This window comes from Pelodiscus sinensis, chromosome 14 (assembly GCF_049634645.1).
Source record: "Pelodiscus sinensis isolate JC-2024 chromosome 14, ASM4963464v1, whole genome shotgun sequence".
NCBI classification, from domain to species: Eukaryota; Metazoa; Chordata; order Testudines; family Trionychidae; genus Pelodiscus; species Pelodiscus sinensis.
The window spans coordinates 35393486-35418602 of record NC_134724.1 but is presented as its reverse complement, the minus strand read 5'-3'; the positions used below and the strand labels follow the sequence as shown (position 1 = coordinate 35418602).

General features: G+C 47.2%; 1 protein-coding gene across 1 annotated transcript; it reads left to right on the top strand.

The window, feature by feature from the left end:
- Positions 1-260: 260 nt before the first annotated feature.
- Positions 261-24789, top strand: CLK3 (CDC like kinase 3). Its single transcript, XM_075897435.1, has 13 exons — positions 261-421; positions 6819-6967; positions 11455-11668; positions 13895-13988; positions 14253-14319; positions 16735-16851; positions 17634-17800; positions 18371-18465; positions 18824-18953; positions 19817-19899; positions 20569-20648; positions 21306-21396; positions 23179-24789. Exons 2-13 carry the CDS (start codon positions 6819-6821, stop codon positions 23362-23364), a joined length of 1473 nt encoding a protein of 490 aa, XP_075753550.1. The 5' UTR covers positions 261-421; the 3' UTR covers positions 23365-24789.
- The last annotated feature ends 328 nt before the right edge of the window (positions 24790-25117 follow it).

The following is a 25117-nucleotide window of genomic DNA, read 5'->3' as shown; positions in this document are numbered from 1 at the left end:
CCCCGGCAGCCTGCACGTAATACTGCAAGTCACTAGTGGCACCTGTGAGCCCACGCACCCAAATGCAGCACCCCAGGGCTGGCTCTCCACGTGGGCACGCTGCAGACCCGCCCTGCTGCAGCCAGGCCCCAGCCTGCGGCCACGTGCCCAAGGGACAAGGTGGGACAGCACAGGAGTCCTCCAAGGGCATAGAGCGGGTGGCTAGAGCAACGGGGCCATAGGTAGCGGCTGGAAGAGCCGCTCTTTCCGGTGTGACGGGTTGTCAGCAGGGAGGCGCTGCGCGCGCAACTTCTGTCGTGGTTGGCGGAGTCGGCTGCGGAGTGCCCGCTCGCGCTGCGGTTCTAGCCGGAAGCGGAAGCAGCGGCGGCGGCGCAGGGCCTGAGCGGCCCCGCCGAGCGCAGCTCTGAGGGGGCGAGGGACGGTGAGTGCGGGGCGTCCGGCCGCGGCCGCCCCCTGGGGCGGCAAGGGCGAGCGGGGCCCACAACATCCGGGAACTCGGAGTGGGGGAGGGGAGAGACCCGGATGGGGCACGGGACGGGCCTGGGGGCCGAGTCGCGCTTCTCCCGCCCCAGGTCTGAGCGCGTCCCTCCGCCGCCTCCACCGCCGCGAGGGGCCCTGGCGCCCCTTAGCCCGCCTCTGGAGTGTCCCCCCAGCAGCTCCGAGGGGCCACTTCTGGGGCGCCCCCTTGCCTCTCCCCGCCTTTGGCGCTGGGCCCCCACTTCTGGGGCGGCCCCTTGCCTCTCCCCGCCTCTGGCGCTGGGCCCCCACTTCTGGGGCGCCCCCTTGCCTCTCCCCGCCTCTGGCGCTGGGCCCCCACTTCTGGGGCGCCCCCTTGCCTCTCCCCGCCTCTGGCGCTGGGCCCCCACTTCTGGGGCGCCCCCTTGCCTCTCCCCGCCTCTGGCGCTGGGCCCCCACTTCTGGGGCGCCCCCTTGCCTCTCCCCGCCTCTGGCGCTGGGCCCCCACTTCTGGGGCGCCCCCTAGCCTCTCCCCGCCTCTGGGGCGCTCCCCAGGCTTTGTGTACGTTGTAGGGTGACGCCAGTTCCTCTGCTGGCTCCTTTGAGATGTGAAAGGGTTTGATATTTACATTGTGTTTCACAGCTGTGCCCTGGTTTGGGGCAGTCTGCTGATGAATATGTAGAAATAATATAACTGTGGTGAGAGGGACAGGAAGGCTTTGATTTTGGATGGTAATAGAGCTGTAACCGTGTTAGTCCAATCTTGCTAAACCAAAAGGAAAAACTTTGTAGCACTTTAAAGTCCAGCAAGATGGTTTAATACGTGATGAGCTTTCTTTCGTGGGTCTGGCCCACGAAAACTCACCGCCTATTAAATCATCTTGTTAGTCTTTAAAGTGCTACATAGTTTTTCCTTTTGATTTTGGATGGTCAGTTATGTGTCTCTAAAACTCTTCATTGCTGTAGTCCTGTGAGGGATGCAAACAGACCAAAATCCTTTTTTGCAGCTTTCAAATCATGACCAACTGCACCTTTTTGTAACATATTGCAATGAGGAACACTCTGTTTCCTGAAATATGGAATATTCCTTGTTTGGGAGATGTTTCTGTGTCTAGCAGGATTGGCAGACTGGAGATGGGGATGGGGAATTTAGTGGATGAAAGGAGGGAAAATGTTCATCTGTGGTCTTGGAGGCTGAACAGTTTTTTGTCTTTACTTCAGTCACTCAATCACAAGGTTGACACTCAACCTCTGCGAAGTTGTGTTGTTCTCTAGCCACCATTTTTACTATCAGAAAGAACAGAGCTAATGGATCCAGTGAAAGTTTATCTAGATCTCTTCTGGTAGATGTGAGGTCACCATGATAAGATGGTAGAAGACACTGCTATCCCTGGTTAAGGCTTTTCACCTCAAAAGAGTGGGATTTATGGTGCCTCAATCGTAAGATCGAAATAAGGCAGAAATAATGCAGCAGAATAGATCTAGAAAAGCTGTACAAGGGGAGGAAGAAACCAGATATGACTGCTTTGTTCTTTACAGGGACATTAGTTAAAGATAAGCAGGGTGGATAAAAATCAATTATTTTTTAAACACATCAAATAATTTGGATTTTTGATTATTGTAAAAAATTAACACTACTAATGTTTTCATTTAAAAATAAGTTACAATTAAATCTTATTGTAAAGATGCTACACTTATAGACTCATAAACATGAATTAATGACTTTAGTCTGTCCAGCCTAGCAACCAGCTCTTCTTGAAAAGTTCTGGGCTTTCAATTTCTGTTTCTCAGCTATGTGCAAAGACAGACACAGACTGGATAGGATTGTTTTTGTTCTGTGCTTATGTGGATGTTGAGATGGGTAACTAACTAACCATGTAGTTGATAAGAGAAGGCGCTCTGTCCTGGCTCGTGCAGGTCAAGGATCTACCCCCGCTGCAGCTCTGCAGTTTAAATGTAGTAGGAGCCAGGTGCGCAGGTAGCCCGGTTCCTACTACATTTAAACTGCATAGACACAGCGGGGGTAGGTCCCGGATTGGCACAAACTGAGACAGAGCAGGGACTGCTGCAGCTCTACATTTTAAATGTAGTAGGAGCCTGAGCCTGGGCTGCCACTTGGCTCTTACTACATTTAAAATGCAGAGGTGCAGCAGTCCTGGACTGGCATGAGCCAGGACTTCAGTCCTGGCTTGCAGCGGGTCCAGCAGCCCTTTTTCATGGCGGCCCAGGCTGCTGCCGGAGCAGCCTCTGCCTGCAGCAAGTCTTGGCCCACCACAAGCAGACACTGCTTTGTGGCAACCTCCCATACACCCTCCCTCCCAGCTGCTGCCTTTGATAGAAGCAGCAGTGCGGGAAGGGGAGGAGCTGGCATCTCTGGGAAGATGGTGCTGTGGGGAACTGGCTTTTAAGCTGGCTCCCCCCAGCACCGGCTCCTGTTCTCCCTCCCTCCTCCACCCCAACTGCCTCTCATTGAGGCATCAGGGGGGTGTGGCAGATTGAGTTCTCGACTACCCGATTAACCTACTACTCGCTTTCATCCCTGTGGTGGACCTGGGCCAAGCATGCAGAGTTAGTGAAGACATTGTCTAAAGACAGACACACAATATATAGGAAAGGACAGAGGCAGTACAGAAGGGAAAAGGGAAGACATTATTCAGCACGCACACACAGCTTCCTATATTTCCCTACACTTTTGCTACAGAAAAACAGTCATGACTTCTGAGTGTCTAGAGACCCTATCGGGAAATGTTTTAAAGAAATTTGTTTCCTGGGTAAACAAGGAAATCGTGTCAAGTGTATGTAGTGCTAGATGATGCACGGCCTAGCTGCAAGAATGAAACATAAGGAAAACTGCTTATTGGTAGAAAATGATGTGGATATGTCTGAAGAACAATGTGGATCAACTTTGCAATGCATCATTCCCCAAGAGACTCTCTCGATGCCTTTTAGTATAAGTGTGATTTGACAAGTTATTTCCCAAGTTGTTTGCTATGTTAGATATTGCTAGAAAGAAAAAGGTTTAGCTTAGCTAATCCGTGTGGCTTGTTTATTTAGTTAAAGTACAGAAAAATGCAGCAAGAGAAATCTAGAGTTGCCAATTGCCACTGAGTGTCATTTTCTTATTTTATATTACATAATGCATGTCTCTTATTTTGGAACGTCATGGTCACAGACCATAATGGCGATGCCATAAGTTGTTCCCTATTTTACTTCAGCATAACTCAGCTTTCCTAAAGAAACTCTATCCTATACTTGTTTTCAGTTGGGCTCATGCCAAAATTAAGTCTCAGAGGGGCAGCCATGTTAGTCTGTCTCTGGTGAAGTGGGTTTTACCACGAAAACTCATGATTCTATATATTCTTGTTAGTCTCTAAGGTACTGCAGGACTACTCATTCCAAAATTAAGTGCACTCTAAACACAGCCAGTCTTAACCTTTTGGTAACTTGGAATCAGATTTGCGTCAAAATGAGGGTGGCAGTGGGGAAGACGAGATCTAGTTGTAGAAGTTTTAAGGACACTGTGTAGTTGAAGTTCTGAGGACTTGTCTGTTAGAGTTAATACATTTTGAAATAAAAAAGTTTTAAGGACAGCCGTCAGCTGGCAACTCAGAAGACTGCTGCAGTTGCAAACATTTAAGATTTAGTTTAATAAAATAAGTGCATGTTGGTGTGTGTGTGATTTAGCTCTTACCATGCCTAATATACTGCTGCTGCATCTGCAGCTTGACACAGGTAATAAGTATTATGTACTATTTCTTAAATTAATAAAAATCAAGGTATCTAAAAATACTACACAAAGTATATCCTCTTAGATATAGTTAAATGCTGTGGTGAGCTGTAAATTAACATACTGCATGTTTTTAGTGATCAGGTGTTGCACCATTTTTTGAATAAATACATGAAGTACTATCAGTGGGAAACTTGATTTAAATCAATTTTTGAGTGTGATTTAAATAAATTATTTAAATTGCTTTGATTTGTTCAGTCCACCCTGAAGATAAGTTTTTATAAAAACTTGATTTATTTAACTAGACTAGAGGGCTTTTAAAATCTGGCATCTTTCCACATTTATACTATATACCTTCTGCAGTTCTCTACCAAAGAAAGTAGATTTAATTTTCTTTTCCAGCTCTAATTGAATTAGTCCAATTCTACAGTGTTTGAGTTATGGTTACAGAGCTACAGGATAGAAAAAAATCAATTATTTTTAATTTTTTAAAAATTGTTTATAATTAAATCAGATTTTATTTAAAATACATTTTCTTTTAAAAATGTTTAAAATTAATTAAGACATTATTACCCATGGTAAAGCTTAATTTTTTTATTCATTAAAATCATGTAAATTAACCCAAAATGTTGCCACGAGCGCGCATGTTAATTAAATGGCGCTATTTTTAATTATATACAGACTCTAGGGGAAAGCATATTAATTGAGAATATGATATGTTAAGCTATATAATTGCCTAAATAAATGTGAATAGGTATAGCATATCCCCTCTGGTTAGCAAAAAGTAGTATTGCCTTTACACTAAATTTCATATGTGGTTGCAAATCATCTTGTTTTCACAATTATACCAGTTGATATAAATAAACCTCTTTTTTTTTTTTTTAAAGGAAAGTAACTAAAAAATGCAAAACAAGATTAATTGTGATGACTTAAATCACTTTGGTTAAATCAATCTACTTGTAGGGTTTAAATCCAAATGAATTGTTTCACTGGAATTTTTCTTAAAAAAATAAAATACAAAATTTAAATGTTTGATCATAAAACTTTGGCCCTAAATTGATCTGATGGTGGCCTCTTAAGAGGTTTGTAGTTTGTTTCAGTTCCCAATGTAACAGTGATAGTTAATTTCATTGTTCACTTAAAAGAAGATTGGGTCCATTTTCTGTAAACTAGCCAAGCTGCCCTCACTATTCCTAGATCCTGGGGCTGGCAGGCACCCAGAGTTATCCAAACTATGAAATGCCAACTAATATTTTTGAGCACGTGGGTGTCATTGTGCAGGTTCCTCTGACATCTATCTGAACAAGGGATGTAAGAGCTGCTATGACTGCTTTATGCCACTAGAGGATTTCCTTATGCTAGTGACAAAAGACAGGACTATGCAGCACTTTATAAAGACTAACAGGATGGTTTATTAGGTGATGAGCTTTTGTGGGCCAGACCCACTTCCTCAGATCAAATTGTGGAAGAAAATTGACATGACCATATATACCAAAGGGATACAATCAAAAAAAGTGAACACACATAAAACTGACAAATTAGATTACAGAACAGAGTGGGGCAGGTTAGTGTCTATGAGATAATGATATGTAAACCAGGATTTATGGCTGCTCTTTGTGTCACTGAGACAGAGAGAAGACACTGGACAATCCCTCTGTTCTGGCCACTACATCTTAAATCTCACTTTGTCTTTCTAATACATATGTTGAAGATTCCCTAAGTAGAAATCCCAGTTCACTAGACACTGGGCTAAGTGCAACGTTTTGCATGTCAGTGAAGAGCTCTTAGGGAGTGATTTTTTTCACACCATATTAACAGAGACAGGATTCTAACTATGATCAAGAAGTGAAAGGTTCTTTATCTAGTCACAGATGCTCTAAGCCATCCAAGTTCCTTCTTTGTCTGATTATTTAGGTATCATTTATCCTTTCTGAGCAGAGCAGCAGTGCTCTTGTATTAAAGGGACACTTTAAGTTAGTCGGGTTTTAAAAAGTTTAAAATAACATCAGGTCCTCAGCTACTCCTGAGTCTTCCTGCCAATTTCTGTAATTTTACAATCACATTTCCTGTTTATTCTCAGCCCTTTTGCTTTTGTGAAAGACCACATGAAACTGGGTAAACTAACTGGTATCCAGGGGAAATAATGAAACAAATTACAGAGTTTCTTGTAAAACAAACAAACTGGAAAAAATACAAGGAAAAGTTTTTCCTAACCTCTTTCCATTATAGTCATTTGAAGTATTTCAACAAAAGAGTGTATACAAGTTTTTAGAAAAATGTGATTTTTATGTTGATGGTGCTACCGTAATGTGTTTTGTGTTTGGTTACCTGCACTGCTTGTGTTGTGAAGCTTTTTTGTTTAGTTATAACTTATAATTCTAAATATTGCTGGTGATGACTTTTTATAACACTGTCCTCCAACACTTCGGGCATGGTTTCTGTTTTCACACTTCTCGCTTAGTATGCAGTAAACTGTATGAGGGTAAAATGCGAACAGTTAGTTCTAGGGAAGGCTGGAGCTCCTGAACTCTGTGTGGAAGTTGGTGGAGACCGGGGTGTAGGAAGCTAGACATGTTTGCCCATAGACAGAGGACATGATTTTTTTTTATGTAAAGTGCCTTTCTTATGTTCCTAGATGCATCACTGTAATAGATATCAGTCTCCTGAGCAAGAGACTTACATGAGTCACAAATGGAAAAGGAGAAGGTCTCCCAGCAGAGAATATGAAGGAAGACTGCGATATCAGCCTCAAAGGGATCTTCCAAGGAGATCGCGGTCTAGAAGGTGAGAACTGGCTTAATCGGAGGCTGGGATTCTCCTCTGAGCCATTGCTCCAAAATGGGTGGGTATATAGGGGTGGGTGACATATTCTCTAATGCTTCAGGCGGTAGCTGAGTTAGTCTGTACAGGATAAACTTGAAAAACAACAAATCAGGAAATGAATATTGTTTCACCACCCAATTCTATTTCTGAAATCTGATTAGAACAACAACTTTCGTGATCCGGTCATCTAAAGAAGTGGGCTGTGCCCACGAAAGCTCATGATACCATCTACATGTTTTGTTAGTCTGTAAAGTGCTACCAGACCATTTGTTGTTGTTTTAAGTATATTCTCTAATGTGTTTCTTAGATTCTAATCAGATTTCAGAAATAGAATTGGGTGGTGATACAACATTCATTTCCTGATCACTGCTAATAGTTCAAAATTGTCCATTCTTGATATAGCAGTAAATGGGTTTACTTGAGTCTGAGCCTCTTGTTAAATCTTTGACTCTAAGAGACCTTGTTAAAATACAGAGGCTACATCTACACTACAGTCAGGATCAATGGAACAGAGAGTGATGTATCTGCAGCCAGTTTGGTGGGTTTAATGAAGATCTATCAAATGGATCACAGTCCACTCTCTGGTCAGCCCTGATACTCTACCCTGGATGAGAAAAGTAAGAGAAATCATGGGAGAGAGTTTCCTATCAACCCTACGTGGTACATAGACTCTAGCTATGTTAGGTCGGCTTATTGTGGTAGCGTAGATGTAGCCTGAGATTCTTTAAGTACCGATGAAGGAGAATTCTCTGCCCTGAAATCAGTGTTTCTCGGTATTGATATCAAGGAGTGAATTACGTCTGTCAAACCATGCTGTATTCTGCAATTGTCCAGATGTAATTATTGAAGTAGAGTGAAAGTGTTACCTTAAAATGTCCATCACAGGGATTTTAAAAATAGAGCTGTTTTAATTCAGCTACAAATGTGACTTCCTAATCTGGCCCTGCTTCAACTCCAGCCTTGTTCAAAGCATTCATTGGAACAAACCAAATATAATGCATAGATGTAAATATATGTACCATAGCCGCTAAGCATCTGTTCAGGGAACTGTGGGACTTGGAACTGACCTATGCAGATAATGCTGTGTGCTGATGTGCTAGGTATACAATATGCATCTGAAATAAGATAGCTAGCATAATAAACATAGTGGCCTGCACAGGTGCAGTCTGCCTGGCCCCAAACTACAGTTTGCTAGTGCAAAGGCTACTCAGAAGCTGATCCTTAAATTCTTTAACCTTTCCTTTGAGTTTTATTTTTTGTTGTTCTTGAAGTCTTGATACCAAGATTTGAGGATGTCCCAGAGGTCCTCCTAGAGGAGGGGGTGGATGAGTTTCTGTGGCCTGCAATGTACAGGAGGGCAGACTAGATGAGTGTGAGGGTCCCTTCTTGCATTCAATTCCAGGAGCCTGAGATTTAGTTCAGTTTCAAGCAGGGTCAGTAGTGATTTACAGTTGCTGCCATGTATTTGGCAGCCTGTGTTAAATGAGTTGGTCTTGGTCCAGCTTCTAATGAATTAAGTGAAATCACCATCCTACTTGGCAACAATTGGCCCCTTTGTTGGCAAAGGGGGAAAAATGAAGAAAACTGAGATTTGACAAACTAGAATATTGTTGGCCACCCAAATTATGATGCTTTTATGGACGTATTCAATGGCAACAAATTGTGGTTGACTACACATCAAAAATGCCGTGAACAATCTTTAAAAATATGAGACACGCTGAATGTGGATGTGAAAGGGCAATAAACTGACCTTTGTCTTTATGGACTTCAAGCTTTCCTACCTAACCACTGAATTCTCACCCGGTAACATACACCATGACCTTCTGGGGAATCTGTATGTGCGACTTCTGAATTCTGGTTGATATGAAATGGTTCTACCCTGAAATGCCTCTGTGTGCCTATGGAAGCAAACATTTGTTGACAGGACTATAGCATGTCTTTTTCTGAGACCTGATCAGTAGAGTTGTTAAACGTTCATGACGGTGCTCTAATCCGACACTGGGTGCGCGAGGGAGGTTGCCTCAGCAGTTTGGCCAAAATTCTCTTTCGGGGCTGATAAAGTGGAGGGTGCAAAACCATCACCAGCAGAACAAAGACTCCTGGTGTTGGGAGGGAACATTCACTCAGGACTCAGACACCAGGACTGGAAAGGGGAAGAGATGGGCTTGCTTGTGTAGTGGCCGTAGGGGGCAGCAGGCATTGAACCATGGCATTTCCTGTGCCAAGAGACACAGAGGTCCCCCATCTGGAGTATATGCCTAGAGCCTGAGACAGTGCCTAAATTTTGCCCAGCCCTGGCAAGCTAAGGGAAGATGGATGTCACCACTGTCTCGGGGAGAGGGGGGGGAGTGTGCACATTGAGAGTGCTCAAACTGTAAAAAATGGGGCAATTCCCAAAACTGTTGGTTATTCTAATGCTTAGATTTAGCAAGTCAGCAACAAAATAACTTTCCCTGATATCTTATTGGTTACCCAGAAGCCAAACACAGTTCCCTTAAAGCAACCCAGCCTTGGGCTCCTACCCAGACAGCCAAGTAAAATTATGATGGGGATTACTGAAAATCATCTTCATATAAAAGGTCTGCCAGTCCCAAAGGATTAGCCCTATTACCTCCCAGTTTACTGTATATTTCAGATTGCTTACAACCAGTTCTTATTAACTAAATGTAAATGTATTAGAGAGAGTAGTGGTTAATCTATACTGGTATGAATAGAGTTTTTAGGTCAGTTTTATAGTAGCGATGGTGAGCTTCAGAGCTGCAAAGGGTCTTTTCCAGAATCAGTTCATCAGGTTATAGTTCGGTGCCAAGTATTCAACATCAGGGCAGTCCAGGTGGGACTGGAGGCCTCAGTCTTGCATCTCAAACTTTTCTGAATGAAGCTTATGCAGATCTGAGATGAAAAGCTCAGGTCCCAAGAGTTTTTATAGAGCTATTTTGCAGCCTCTTGACAGCATCAGTTCTTGGTTGAACAATAGACTTTTGAGGTAACCTATTTTCTCACAGGCAATCGCCTTACGTTAATCATGTAGCTATTACCGAGCTCCCACTATTTGCAGGTGACTTGCTGTGTACTTCAAAGAGAAATCAAGACAGCGATACGAATATTTAATTGAACAGGAAATATAGCGATGTCACTGAATTAACAGACTACAGTGACAGGAGCTGTTTGATTATATTCGAGCAATATATATGCAAACACACAAATACGAATGTTATCTCTGAGTGTGTCTCTAAAGGTTAAATCTGAGTCAGTTAGCCTGCACATTGCTTTATCATTTCTGCCCATGTGTCACAGTGGGGTTCACTGTTTGGATCACAGCAGTCTGGTCTAGCAGGAGATGCTCAACCAGGTTTGTGCAACCCCTTTTTAAAAACATAGTAACGTTATTTTATTGTTCTGTTTAAAAATGGAAACACTTTGTACTGAGGTTGAGGCTTCAGTTTATAAATTGTGGAAGAGAAGAAGTTTGTAGCTAATAAAGGTGGAAGATCTAGCATCCTTTTGCAATTAGTATAAATGTCTACTTATGTTACTAAATTAGCCTAAAGTTTACTCTAAACATGCTGCATCTTTATGCCGTGTTGTCGCTGTGCCAGTCCCAGCATACTGGAGAGACAAGGTAGGTGAAGTATTTCTCTTGTTGGACCAACTTCTGTTGGAAAGGGACAAGCTTTTGAGCCACATTGAAATCTTTAGGTATAACTAGCATTATTGGTCAGTCATCAGAGACCAGGGACTGACTAGACTCTAGAGACTGAAAAGTCCTGTTGGCCCACAGCGGTAATCCCTTTCTGGTCACGATGTGCAGGGTTATGGGAAGTGCTTGTGCTGAGCACGCAGCACCTGCTTTATCACTGAACGAAGGCCCCTAGTCTCTCAAACTGTCAGTGAAAGGAAGGATGGTATGAAGGTGGCGGCAATCGTGGGGTTAAATTCCCATTGTGCTACACTGGGATTATCTAACCGCCTGTGCAAATCAGTTAGTCTTTTTGGGATTCCCCATCTGTTTAAAAACAGAACAAAAAACCTCTTCCCTCTGCGGAGATGTTGAGGATTTTTTTCTCGCTCTGGTGATGAGGCGCATAGGACTATGCAGATAGAACTGGTAAGGACTATATTCTAAATGGGCATATTGTGCCTTCTTTCCAATAAAGGAGAGAACGCCAGTTGGCGTCTGACATCCCTTCCATCTGACTGGCTTGATGACCAAAAAGTCCCGCGATTTGGTGCAAACTCCCAGATCAAGATTCAGTTCAGAACTAGATTTGCTGCCATGGATGCAACAATATAATTTTAATCAGTTAACTATTTGAATGGGCTTTTACATCCCTGTCTGCTACCCTTGTGCTTTCTGCGGGGTAGTGAGGAACAAGAGCAGGCCTAGCCTTTTGTGCGGTGTGGTCTGCCTTCCCAGGTTTGTAAGTGGGCTCTTGTTTGTAATGCAGCCATGAGAGGATGCCTTACCAAAGGAGGTACAGAGACAGACGGGAGAGCGAGAACTACAGGTTTGAAGACCGAAGCCCTTCTTTCCGAGAGGATTATTACTCTACCCGCTCGCACCACTGCCGGAGATCACGGGACAGAGAGCACCACCGAACAAGGAAGCACCAGCATCGCTGCCGGAAGCGCAGGACCAGGTCTTGTAGCAGTGCCTCCTCGGTGAGTAGCATCCAGATGAGTTCAGGATTGTTCAGGTTTTAACTTTTTTCCCTTCTGTAGCTCTGAATACACTGGGTGAGTACCTCTAATCCCTCTTCGGGTTTGTTCTTGATTATGTTCCACTTCACTGTGTCTTTAAACTGGAAGCATTAATAGCTGTTCATTTTGACAGGCCATTCCTAGCATCTGGACTAAAGCCTAGATTCCCAAGGTGCGGGTGGGCGGGGGAAGTGCAGCAAAACCAGATGGAGCGCTTGCCTGCACAGTTACAAGGGGAATTCGTGGATGCAGGCCTGCACTGTTGCAGCATCCACCATGGTTGTGTGTCGTCCTCTTGTATTCGCTTGAAGGTTCCACTTCTGCTGCACACTGAAATGTCTGCCGGAGTCGATCTCGATACATTTTGACAGCAGAAGGTGCTCCAGTGCAGATGTGTTTATTTAATTGTGACAGAATCTCGTGCCCCTTAGGACGAGTCAGCTGTGTCGAACCCTTTCTTCAGCACTGTTAGCACTCCGGTTATCAACCTCTTCCCAACAATATTGGGGAGAAAATCCCCTGCCTGAGAGGGCAACCCTGTTTGACTGTTGTCACAAGTTCCCTTGGACTGGAGTTGTATTTGAGAGTATCACTGTTAATGTCTTTCTCTGACTGAAAAGAACTACAACCTCCCTCTCCTAGTTACGTGATGGTTAACAATCAACTTGTGGCAAGGGGGGGGGGCGGGTTATCCCAAGACAATGGAGTGACTTGCAAGTGTTGGGAGGTACTCATCCAAATGTTTTAACTTTACCGCCTCTATCATACTCTAGTAAGCACCACGTTACTATTTACAGTACTCAGGTGTGTTTCTTTTATATAGTTTAAACAAAGTGATTTCTAACCCCTGTGCTAAACTGGATACTTGCATGGTGTGGAACGCTTAAAGGCCCATCACTTTCCTCCTTTTTTCCAGCTGATTTGATTGAGTTTTAATGCCCAGGTTAAACAATTGATATGCTCCGATAACAACTGCGTGTTTGTGGCGGGAGTGTGCAGGTTCCGGATCTCTGCTCTCTGTTGTGAAGTCTCTCAGCTATCTCACGTACTCTCTGAAACTTTTTCTCCATTTCAGATGATCTCTTAAACTTTGTCTATAGTTCATTCTTCTTGACTTGTGGGGGGAAGGAGTATGGCAAAGCACATATTAGGAAGTTTAGATGTGGACGTTTAGAGCCCTGTTACCGTATCTCGCTATATAGAATGTAACTAATTTTACACTCTTTTTTGAGGGACTCAATAGAAAAGTTCAGTGACTCGAGAGAAGAGTTGTTGGCTTTGGTGGGGATGTTTCTGCTAGTGGGAAGGAACCTCCGGAAATGTTCGGCTGGTTTTCCAGTAGAAGCTAGTAGCGATGGGCTTGATTGTGAGCTCTTATCTGTAGCAGGCTAGGAACTATGAGCTCTAAGGCTCTCCAGGGACTTAGCTACCCTGCTGCTAGAATTCTTCCAAGCTTTAAATCTCTTGCAGAGGAAGGAAGATGACGCTGGCCTATATGGGTCCATTCAGGCATGCAGCTGTAGGATCATTTCTGTAGTTGCTTCCATCGGGATGGGAAGGGCTGGATAGGATCAGGTCAGGGGTGAGGCAAATCCCTGGGCTAGCTGGAGATGTTAATAGACCTACAAAAGAAAGCAGGACCAACTTCACAAAGGGAGTGCTAGTCTGGCTTCTTCTGGACAGCCTGACCAACCTGACTTGTGTACTCTACCCATCGGCAGCCTGCCACTGGAGAAACTGACGTGACTGGCAAGCACTCGCTCTTCTTGCGCCGCTGGCAGTGTCCTCTATTTCCATAGAGGAAGCTGCTCCTCTGTGGCCAAACGGGGGAATGCTTGTATGAATCCAGTGACTGGAGCAACCCAGCTGCTGCTCCCTTCCAGAGAAGAGGGTGGCACTTCCCGCTAAGACGCAACTGCATCAGACACTGTAGCTAATGAGACAGTTCTTTACATACCTGTAGCTGTTTTTTACTTTTCTGTTTTGAAGTCAGTTTGTGTCTTGACGTGTCCCTTGCAATATCCCTATCGTTATATATGCTGTGTGCCTTATGAAATGCGGGGATCTGGAAAATCCAACCACCGACGCTTCGTCATCTCCATCTTTGAATGACAACTCAATCTGCCAATCGGAACTGCCCGCTGTGTGCGATTGGTCGGATGCCGTTTCGGGGGGCGGTGTGTGCAGAGAAGCCAACAGAGCAGTAAACGCAGCAGGAGCGTGGAAGATGACAAGGAAGGTCACCTGGTGTGCAGAATCGGCGATTGGCTCCAAGAGCGATGTACAGCCACCTTTCGTAAAACTTTACCTCTCTACTTTCTATCCCCATGTTAGACAAGATCTCTCTTATTGTCCTGGAGGGGTCTCTAGTGTTTATTGCTTATAAATGGGCTGACCAGTAATTGCCTGAGGCAGACAATAGACACTTCTGTTTTAAAGAGTGTAGCAGTGAGATGCATTGTTGAGATGTGAATGCTGTGAAGTTGCAGGACCTCGTGCCAGTGTGGTTCTTGAAGCTCACATCCGCTCTTGTTTTCTCTCCTAGATGAGATTGTCGGCAGCTTAGGCGAAGGCACTTTTGGCAAAGTTGTGGAGTGCGTGGACCATGCCAGGTATGCTATCCCCAAGTCCCTTCTCGATCACGTACCAGTCAGACCTCGCCGAGGGGGGTGGATTTCTCCTGTCCTTAAGTGATCTTCCTTTTCTCTCCCTAGCTCCTCCACATTCAGCATTTGGCGGCACTGAACCTGGGGGTCTGTGTAGGGTAGATGCCACAAGCTCCTCCTGTCCCTTCAAAAAGAAGTCCCTAGCAAAGTGGGTGGGGAGGGAGTCACTTGAGGGACTTGATTGATTACAACAGGAGAACATCTTGGTCTGTGGCTTTCTGCAGCTCCATCAGAAGTGGTTGTTCAGCATTAGTTTACCTCCCGTGGGATTCCACTCCTCACCCTCTCTTGCAGACTGGGCAGATCAGCAAATTCCCCTTTAGCTGTTGTTTGGTTGATTTTCCTTTCTGCTCCATTAGGTGCCCCTCCCTGGTTTGCCAACGGGCTACCGTCCTTCCTCCCAATGTGACTGCCACCTCTTTACTTCGAAACCACTCTGAGCTAGGGATGGGAAAAGTCGGTTAAAACGGTAACCACTGAAAATCTTAGCAGTCACACGGACTGTGGGCTCCGCAGGGTAAAGCGTAACCGTATGTGAGCTTTATACTGCAGAGCCCCCAGCGACGCCGTCGGCCCCACTGCTGGGGAGCCTTTGCTGCCCCAGCGAACCCCCTACCCCAGGAGCTGTCAGTTTAACCAGTTAGCTGATACTGAACTCTAACCTCCCTGCTGTCCACTGCACATGTAGCAGGGTGTGGCTTGACCAGTGGAAACAAGCTGTGTATATATCCCAGCTGGGGAGGGTTGTTACAGCCCAGTTACGACTGCAGAATTACAGTAAACTTCCGATAATCCGGCACCTTTAGGATCCAGGGGGTGCCAGATTATGCCACCCCAGACCCCTCATAGCCCCCCCTTCTGATAGTCCGGCTCTACCTCAGGCATCCCCGATTCAGCCGCTGCTGGTCAGTTTCAGCAGCGGCTGAATCGGGGATGCCTGCGGCAGAGCAGCTGGGGTGCTGCCGGGTTGGTCAGGTAGCGCCTCCCCTCGGCGCTGTGAGACCAACCCGGCAGCACCCCAGCTACTCTTGGGGACACCTGGGGCAGAGCAGCTGGGGTGCTGCCAGGTTGGTTCCGCAGCGCTGAGGGGCGGTGCTACGGGACCAACCTGGCAGCACCCCAGCTGCTCTGCCCCAGGCGTCCCCAAGTCAGCCGCTACTGAAACTGATCAGCGGCTGACTCCAGGAAGCCCGGGGCAGAACTGCTCTGCCCCAGTTTTCCTGGAATCAGAACCCCAGTTGCTCTGCCCCCGGCTTCCCCGATTCAGCTGCTGGTCAGTTTCAACAGCGCTGAATCGCAGAAGCCGTGCGCAGAGCAGCTCAAATTGTCCGGCTGCCCGGAGCACTTCCGGGTTCCTGATGGTGCCGGACCATCAGGAGTGCCGGACCAATGGAGTTTTATGTACAACCACTTCCGGACGACCATTTAGTGTAATGAAATATCTGATCATCCCTTCCCCCAAAGTATGGACTTCTGGCTTTTTCCTCTTGGGGCAGAGTTAAGGCTTTGGGGGTGATTTGTATGCAGCTTATTGCAAAATGTGCAAGCTTCACCCTCCCTTTACTGGGCCACTGATCTGTATGTTCCTGAAGTGCGCTCGGCCCAGGACCTCATTGTCTAGGGACTGTTTGCACACACCAGAAAGGACAGTCCCTGTCCCAAAGAACTTAGTCACGAACAGGACTGGGAGGAAAGCACCCTTCCCCTTCCTGAGCTCGCACGAGTGGAGTCCCTCTCTCGCGCCCTGTGAAATCCCACTACTCAGTCCTTTGGAGCTGCACCGCAGAGAGTCCCATATATGCCAGGGAGGAGGATGAGGAAGGCAAAGGGGTGAGGCCAGCAGTCCCAGGGGATCATTTTCCCCCTCTCCTGTCTGGTGGATATTTGAGGGGCTCCCCATGCCTGTGGAATAAGGCGTCACTTGGACAGTGCGAGTCTTGGGCCGGTGACTGGGAACCGGGTTTTAGTTGCCTCTGGTGGAAGGAAATGCAGGTGAACCAGTGGTGGTGGATTCTCCTGGACCCTGATTTTTCCCAAGCTGCATTTCCCAGTGACAGGCAGCAGTCAATTGCAGGGCATAACTTACTAGTACAGTGATGGGCAGCTGCGGTTTGCCCCACTGAGTGGTCCTGAGTGAGAACCGATTTGGGGAGGGAATGAAAAGGGGCTGCCATCTCCTCCCTCACCCCAGGATTTATTGGAGAGACATTTTCTTGTTCCCTATCCCAGAAAGAACTGACTAAGACACTCCGAGAAACTGGCAACTGGTTTTTCTCTAGACCCAATACTGACAGTTCTTTGCCGAGGTGGTCGGAGCCACTCCACCTCTGACCCAGTCCTGTGTCCTCTTCCCCTCTGCAGAGGCAAAGCCCAGGTGGCGCTGAAAATTATTAGAAATGTGGGGAAATACCGCGAAGCAGCCAGACTGGAAATTAACGTCCTAAAGAAAATCCGAGAGAGAGACAAGGACAACAAATAGTAAGTTTGGTCTCTTGCACAGAACTTGCTGCTGCTTAGATACGCTGGGATTCCCCATCTCGTCTCTTGAGCACAACTTGGGGGGAGGATCTGTGCAGAGTCGTGGGGGGGACACCGTGAGATAAGAGCATGGAAACTTTACCTATTGTCTGTCTACCTAGAAAATGGTGTCGTGTTCCCCCTTGCCCAGCCTTGGGGTTTGGGGCTTTTTAGGGTGAATTGTGACTCTTATTCCTAGGTCCCTGATTATGTAATTATCGACCATTTAAATATCTGGGAATTGGGTTGATTTATCCTTCCATGTTAACGAAACCCAGTTCTTTAAAGAGCTAGATCCATTCGTGGAGGATAAGTTCATCAGTGGCTGTTTGCCTGAATGGGCAGGGCTGGCGTCCCGAGCAACCTGGCCTCTGTTTGGCAGAAGCTGGGAATGGGCCGGGGAGGGGAGGGAATTGCTGGATGTTTCCCTGTTCTGTTCACTCCCTTTGGGGCACCTGGCATTGGCCACGGTCAGAAGACTGGGCACACCGCTGGCCTGACCCAATGTGGCCTTTCTTATGTTCTATATAGTGAAATATTAGCCCGCTTCCACCTTCATCCCCTACGAATTGTGCTGCTTACAATGGGATACCTACGTCCTTGCTGTGTCTGGTGATTGAGAAGGTGAATCCCAGGGTGCTTAGGGAGAAACACGGCTGTGCTGCTAACTGAATGCTTGTGTGCTCGTCCCTTGGCGAGCGGGAGGGACGGGAATCCTTAACGTTCTTCTCCGTTCGGCCCAGCTTGTGTGTCCTGATGTCCGACTGGTTCAACTTCCATGGCCACATGTGCATCGCCTTTGAGCTTCTGGGCAAGAACACTTTTGAATTCCTGAAGGAGAATAACTTTCAGCCATATCCCCTCCCCCAGATCCGGCACATGGCGTATCAGCTCTGCCATGCCTTGAGATGTAAGTTACCCAGGTTCCTTTGCCACGGTTGTCTGCAGCCATGAGGTGAGTTGTACTCGCCAGCTAGTGTATGCTTTTCGAAGTGTCTGTTTGTTTTTACATGCCTGTTAAGAGTGCTGAACGTTTTGGCTAGTCTCACTTTCCGCGCGCTGAGGAATTTAAAATCAGGTGAGCGAGTCAGAAGTTTTTGCAGGAGAGAGGGGGAGGTGGATTTGAGGACATGGCTTCTGGATTCATCTCCATTCCCACCTGAAACCTTGGAAGCTTCACACAGAGCTGACTTGCAGTAGCCTGGATGGGGCAGACATGATGGGATACCTGAAATGTGTATTTAACAGTTACCATGTTGTGAAACAGTGAGCAATAAGAGAATTTGGTGTCGCTCAATGAAGCTGTTTGGTACACAGCTGACATGGGCCCCGATGCATCGCACGGCATTCTGATTCAAAGTACTGCTCTTGGGCAGAGGGTCTTGTGTTCCTGAGGCCTGTGTAACAGACCTAGCTGTGTGGAAGCTTTAGTGCTTGAATCTTAAACTCTCCTTCCTTCTGTCCCCATCCCTCTTTGCAGTTTTACACGACAACCAGCTGACTCACACTGACCTCAAACCCGAAAACATCCTGTTTGTGAATTCCGATTTCGACACCTTATACAATGAGACCAAGGTAGGTTGGGTCTCTGGGCAAGAGGGTGAAATGATTGAAAATCTGGCCCCCCTTTCGGCAAGCCAAGTGTTTTCTTTTCTCCATCCCCTGGTTGAGCACGGGGGCCAATATCGCAGATGGCTTGGACATGGGAGACAGTCTGTTCCTGACAGTCTAGTCTGTAAAAGGCAGTATACATGGCTACCTGAGTTAGTTTCAGGATCTCTGAAGGAAGGCGACGTTTCTGTATTGGATAGCCCTTTTTACTGCGGGTGACATGGGTGCGGAACTTTGTTGGGCTAGAGGCGTCATACTGGAGTTCATTCCTGCTCTGAAACCGCCTCTCCCAGGCTCCTGACGGCTATTCCTTCTGTTGCAGAGCTGTGAGGAGAAATCTATTAGGAACACACACATCCGCGTGGCAGACTTTGGAAGTGCCACTTTTGACCATGAGCATCACACTACTATTGTTGCTACTCGGCATTACCGCCCACCGGAGGTGATTCTGGGTGAGTGGAGTGACTTTTCTGGGGTGCGGGGAACAAAACAATTGGGTCAAGGGCTTTATTAGGGTACGGGTTAGGCTTTGCGAGAGAACTGACTGGAAACTCCCTGATTCTGGAGTGGAGAAAGGGAACAGTCTCCACACTGTCATTCAGACTAGAGTTTCTCAACCAGTGGTACCAGTACTCTTAGGGGTACTTGAGAGAAGTCTGGGGGGTACGTCAGCACAACTGACATTTGGGGAGAACTGAATTTTTTGTGTTCAGTTTTACAGCGCTTTATTTTTGTTCTTTTTACACCCAAAAATTTCATTGCCCTCCAGACCACGATTAAGTTGTTTAAACAAATGTGTTGCAATGGTAGAAACAATTTTTGTGTCTGAAAACTAGGTACGGGGGGTACTTAATTTTTTTGAAAGGGGGTACTTTATGAAAAAAGGTTGAGAATAACTGTGTAACTTGCAGTTGTCCCGGGTTTCTTGGGAACAGAGGTTTGGGCGTGGCCCCAGACGGGCATTGGCACTGCTCAGCCAGCGTACCTGGTCTGCATCCCGTGCAAAACACAAATGATGCTTCCGTAGATGCAAAATATTGTCTGTAAATACGCAGAAGCTCCTGGGAGGCCCCCCAGTTGAGTTCATCACCGAATATGCACTTGAGCACACAGACTGGAAAGGGGGCTTCTTTCCGTTTGGGGACTGTTGACCCCTAGAGGACTGTACAGTCCTCTCGCCAGAGAAATCCACTGGGCGTGTACCTGACTTTTAGGTCTGTAGTTTCAAAAGGAAAGTAGAAGCCGCTGCTAAGGTGTGTGTTCGAGCTTGGCGTTTGTCCCTGGAAGCTGTCATTTCTCTCCCTCTTCGTTGCAGAGCTGGGCTGGGCACAGCCCTGTGATGTCTGGAGTATCGGCTGCATTCTGTTTGAGTATTACCGTGGCTTCACACTCTTTCAGGTATACTTTCATAAGGCCTTTGTGACTTTGCCTGAGCGCTCTAAGCTTTATCCTTTCCTGTCACACTGTGATGCCCAAGTCAACAATGGTATTTTTGCTCCTCATTTCCATCCAGTAGAGATTAGGAGCCCAAGTACCATTGTGGATTTGGGCCTATATTTTCCTGGGTACCATGAGGAGTTATTTACTTATTCCCACAATATAAGAACTAGGGGTCACCAAAAAAAAATTAATAGGCTGCGGATTTAAAACAAACAAACGGAAGTTTTTCTTCACTCAGCACGCAGTCAACCTGTGGAACTCCTTGCCAGAGGATGTTGTGAAGACCAGGACTTTAACAGGGTTCAAAAAAGAGCTAGATAGATTCATGGAAGTTAAGTCCATCAATGGCTGTTAGCCAGGATGGGTAGGAATGGTGTCCCTAGCCTCTGTTTCTCTGGAGGTGGGTGATGGGAGGGATCATGTGAGGATTCCCTGTTGTGATCCCTTCCTCTGGGGCATCTGGCATTGGCCACGGTGGGCAGACAGAACGCTGGGCTGGATGGACGTTTGGTGTAACCCAGTGTGGCCGTTCTCATGAGGCTGTTGTCCCCCCCCCCCCCCCCCCCCCCCCGTTCGCTGTGTGAGTTTCAAGGCGAAGAGAATAACCCAGTGGCTTTTCCTCTGCAGACTCATGAGAATCGTGAGCACCTTGTAATGATGGAAAAAATCCTTGGGCCGATTCCATCTCACATGATCCACAAAACCCGGTGAGAACCAGCTTCTGAGCGCCGAGCGGCTGTTGCATTGTTCTGGGGACGGTAGTAGCAGCAGGGTGCCCTCTCTTATGTAGAGGGCCACACCTCAGAGCCCTAACACTCGGGCTGTTGCCCGTAGGGTCAGGAGAAGACTTGAAATGAAAGGATGTTGAATACAAAGCAAACAGCATCAACATCTGAAACGTATTGTTTTCTGGCAGCATGGTCCAGCAGCTAACGAGCTGGCGGGCCAGTCAGGTGACCTGGGTTCTGTTCCTCCTTCTGCCATTGACCCTAATGCAAGCCACTTCCCTTCTTTGTACCCGTGTTTCCCATCGGAGATGCAAATGAGACTTCCCTGTCTTTGTAAAATGCTTTGAAATCCATGGGGGACAAGTGCTGTGTGTGAGGTTTGTCCAAGCCCGTTATTAGCTGCTAGAAATCATCTCTCTGGGCTTTACCAAGGCTCAGCTTCTAAATAGCACCTTGATTGTGGGTTGGGCTGGTTGAATTCCCAGCATGTCGTTTTCTGGGGTGTTGTCTGATCGCTCGGGCTGGCTTTGAGTCTTGGTGCCGGTGCCTTGTCTTGCAGTGAGGCTACGCACACCCCATCGGTGTGCGCCTCCAAATTCCAGATGAGACTCTTGACCACTCCCTTGTGTTGTACAGGAAACAGAAGTACTTCCACAAGGGGGGCCTGGTGTGGGATGAGAACACGTCAGATGGAAGATACGTCCAGGAGAACTGCAAGCCGCTGCAGGTATCGGATTTACGTGGAGCTCTGGGGCAGCTCTGCCGCAGCGCTGGGATTCCTACCCTCGCTCCGATCCAGCGTCCCCTGGCACGCTCGTGGAGTGACAGACGCAGATGGCACTGGCTGGAAATGCGGGTGCTGCTGTCAGTTTCTAAATGACATGGGGGATTGGTAGCGTGGTAGCTTGGTTCCACGTATGCAGGAGCCTGCAGATGAGTGTAGGGCTGTGCAGCTGCAGCTCACTTATCCATCTGCTTCCCCCACACCCCACTACCAAAGGGGAGGGGCCCCAGGTAAGCGCACAACACCCCAGCTTTGTCCTAGTCCTGAGCCCCCTCCTGCATCCTAAGTCTCTCTCTCCTACAGCCCGCACGACAGGCCTGAGCCCACTCCAGCATTGACTCCCACCCAGAACCCGCACGTCCCCTCCTGCACCCCAAAACCCACACCCCCAGTCAGAGCCGTCAATCCCTCCCACACTCTGAACCCCTCTTTTTGGCCCCACCCTGGAGCTTAGTGGGCCCCACAAAATCAAATAGCCCTGGACCTCCCAGAACAGTTATTGAGACCCTGACTTCAGGGGAGTTGAGGATTTTTTCTTCTCTTTGCTTGTGTGGGGTCCTCACTGATTTTTCTGTGGGCCAGTAGCCCTGACAGAAAAAGGGTTCCCAGCTCGTCTGTGGAAAGATGCACTGGTTACTCTTCCTCCACCTTTAATCCTAAAGGAAGCTGAGGGCTTGTGTCTGTAGCTTTACCCTTCTGAGGCAGGAGAGGGAACCTTTCTGTGCTGCTGAGGACTGAAAGGACAGGGAGAGCGCCACCGGTTTACAGGGAATCTGATCCTCCAAACCCTTCTGGGCCTGGCAGCCTTGGCTTTCTCTGCTGGAAGGTTGGGGTCCAGCTTGGGCAGAGAAGCCCTGTGTTAGAGACAAAAATTGGTCCTGTCGTCAGGGAGAGAGACTGGGAACACAGGATCCCTGGATTCTTTTCCCTGCACAGTTACCTACTTCCCATGGCCTTAGGCAAGTCACTTAGCCTCACTGTGCCCCTATTACTGCTCTGCCCTTCCTTCCAGGGGGTGGGGTGATGAATACAGTACAGACTGAGATGCTCTGGTGATAAGTCTTGCGCATCCCTTCCAGAGAGCCACCACTCCCAAGGGATTCTCCCTGGCAAGTAGTGAGCGTTGTGTGACTTCTCACCCCGGGGAGGCAGTCAGATTAGTCTGGTGCTCCACTGGGTACGAATTGGTCTGATAGACGAGGATGTGGCAGAGGCTTCAGGATTAGAAACATCAAGCTCGATGTGGCTCTCACTAAGGGCCTGAAGTTTGGCCAACACAATCATGAGTCTCTGGTCCCTTTAGGGGACCATGTAAAATCTCATTTAAAATGTTAAACCGGTTACACTACGTGTTTAAATACCTTCTGTTGTGGTGCGGGCCAGGGGCTGCTGGAGCAACACCCCGCCTGTGGCACAGTGAGCCAGGCAGGGAGGCTGTTCGAGTCTAGCTGGGCCCTTGTTAACCGGGAAGGGGGGTGCTTACCTTTCCATCCCTCCTTTTAAAAAAAAAAATCGTGGAACCGTTAGAGACTTCCCTCAATATTCCCTGAGCTGTTGCTGTAGCCAGGGGAGGAGATCTAGGTTTGCTTTGAGGAAGAAAAGGGGCAACTGTGGAAACTTTTTTTTTAAACAGCCCACACTATTGGGTGAGGAGGGGCGTATCTAGCTTTCCCCAGACATTTGCCTGCATTATTCTAAAACTGCCTCTGTACCGGTCTGTTTCAGAGCTACATGCTGTACGATTCACCAGAGCACATGCAGCTGTTCGACCTGATGAGAAGGATGTTAGATTTTGACCCTGCCAGGAGGATCACATTCTCCGACGCTCTGCTGCATCCATTCTTTAGTGGCCTGTCTCCTGAGGAAAGGCTGCTGTGTAGTAGAGTCTCGAACCGTGACCTGAGCAGATGACAGAGGGGTGGGTGTGGGGATGCCTGCTGCATTTGAACATACTCCTGGATCAGTCTGACCTCTGCTGTAGCGGCTCCAAGCAGCCCTCCTGTAGCATGGAGTTCAGAGGTACTGGTGCAATGTGATATGGACCCTGGGCATGGGAGGAGGGGCGGGGGGAGGAGAAAGCTACATGGAAAGCACAGATGTCTCATATTTATATGTTGTAAAGTTAAAATAAAGTGTTTCTTATTGTTTGATAATTTACTTGTATAAATGTGTCCAGCTATTCCTTTTTTTCCTCCCACCCTGCCAGATTTTTCTGTTAAATAATAAAGAGTGGTTTTATATTTCTCCACAAAACTGCATCATTCTGAGTGAGATGTTACAGCTTTTCTGGCTCAGGCAATCTTTTGTTTCTAAGCATGGACTGGACTAACTTTGCTTTCTCTTCCCCATTCGCTAGTGTGCAGCAGCTGGGAGGGGAGAGGTACTGCCCTGTAAATCTTCAAGTCTGGCTGTGGGCTGATAGTGTTTGTGGTGTGCTAGTGTGGTTAAATAATTGCCAGGGAAATGTAAATACCTTTCCAGAACAATCGAAGGTGCATGTATTGTTCCTGGGTGGAGTCTGCCGCACCATACCTGTTATACCCAGGAGAGTAACTAGTACAATGTACGCCCCATATACATAACTCACTTAAGGCACATGAAGAGTTGCACTTTATTTCAGGCTGGAATTGCCCCAGCGGCTGCATAAAATCATTACAAACACTGTGTCTGTGATTGAAGCAGTGACTTGATGACACAGTTGTGGTGCAGTTGTCTTTACACTGCCTCTGAAAAAGAAGGGGCCTGTTTCCTTAGGCCAAACTGTGAGGGAATGAGGCTTGTGAGATTACTGCTGAGCAGTGAAAGTTGAGCATCTGCTTTTCCTGGGCCTAGACAGTCAGCTCCTGTGTATTTGCTACAGAGTCCTTGCATGCTGGGGGAAATGTTCCCATCTTAATGAAGCACTCTGACAAATCGGGCAGGGGAGGCTGTGTTCCTTTCTGCTGCCCCCAGCATAAGGCATACATGCCTACAGTAGCTGTGACAGAGGCAAGAATCACATGGGTGTGCAGCCAGCTGCAGCTGGTCTAGAAGGCCAGTGATTTCATTCCTCTGGCAAGAATACAACTCTGCTTGTCAGAAGAAAAGCAAGTGCCCGTACCCCTGTTCTCTAGAAGGGAGAATTAACATATGAACATGTTACCCAAGCACCTTATTGCACTTGAGGTGTTATGCTAGACTGTCAGGGCCTATGCACTTAATTAAAATCCCATCCTTTCCTCTGCTGCATCCAGTGTCCATGGCAACAGGACCACTGACCACTTAAATTTTTTAAAAACACCACTTTGAGGCCCTCCCAGCTGTATCAGAAGGGGAAAGCAGGAATTATCTTAAGAAGCACTTTGTATTTTTTTTCTTAAGGATGTTAAAACGCAGTTTTTTGGTAAAGCTGTAACTGCAGGGGGGCTGGCTCTCCCCACACTGCTGTCTCACTATGAGCACTAACTCCCTCTCGCCAGCCGCATATCCAAGGCGGGCGGGAAGGTAGCTCAGAAGCAGGTTCCTTGCATGTTTCGGCTCCCACCTGCCCCTGGGACAAGGAGGCAGCAGAAGAGGGGGTGTGGAGGGGCTTGCACACATTTAAACCATGAAGGTTATCACATCCCTGTGCTGCTTAGGTCTTCCAAACTTACCCTCTGTTCACACAAGACAGAGCTGAACAACC

Excerpts from the sequence above, each read along its gene's own strand:
- CLK3 (XM_075897435.1), top strand. The coding sequence starts at position 6,819 with ATGCATCACTGTAATAGATATCAGTCTCCTGAGCAAGAGACTTACATG. Across the intron at positions 6,968-11,454 it reads AGGAGATCGCGGTCTAGAAG|CCATGAGAGGATGCCTTACC; the intron begins GTGAGAACTGGC and ends TTTGTAATGCAG. Across the intron at positions 17,801-18,370 it reads GCTCTGCCATGCCTTGAGAT|TTTTACACGACAACCAGCTG; the intron begins GTAAGTTACCCA and ends CCCTCTTTGCAG.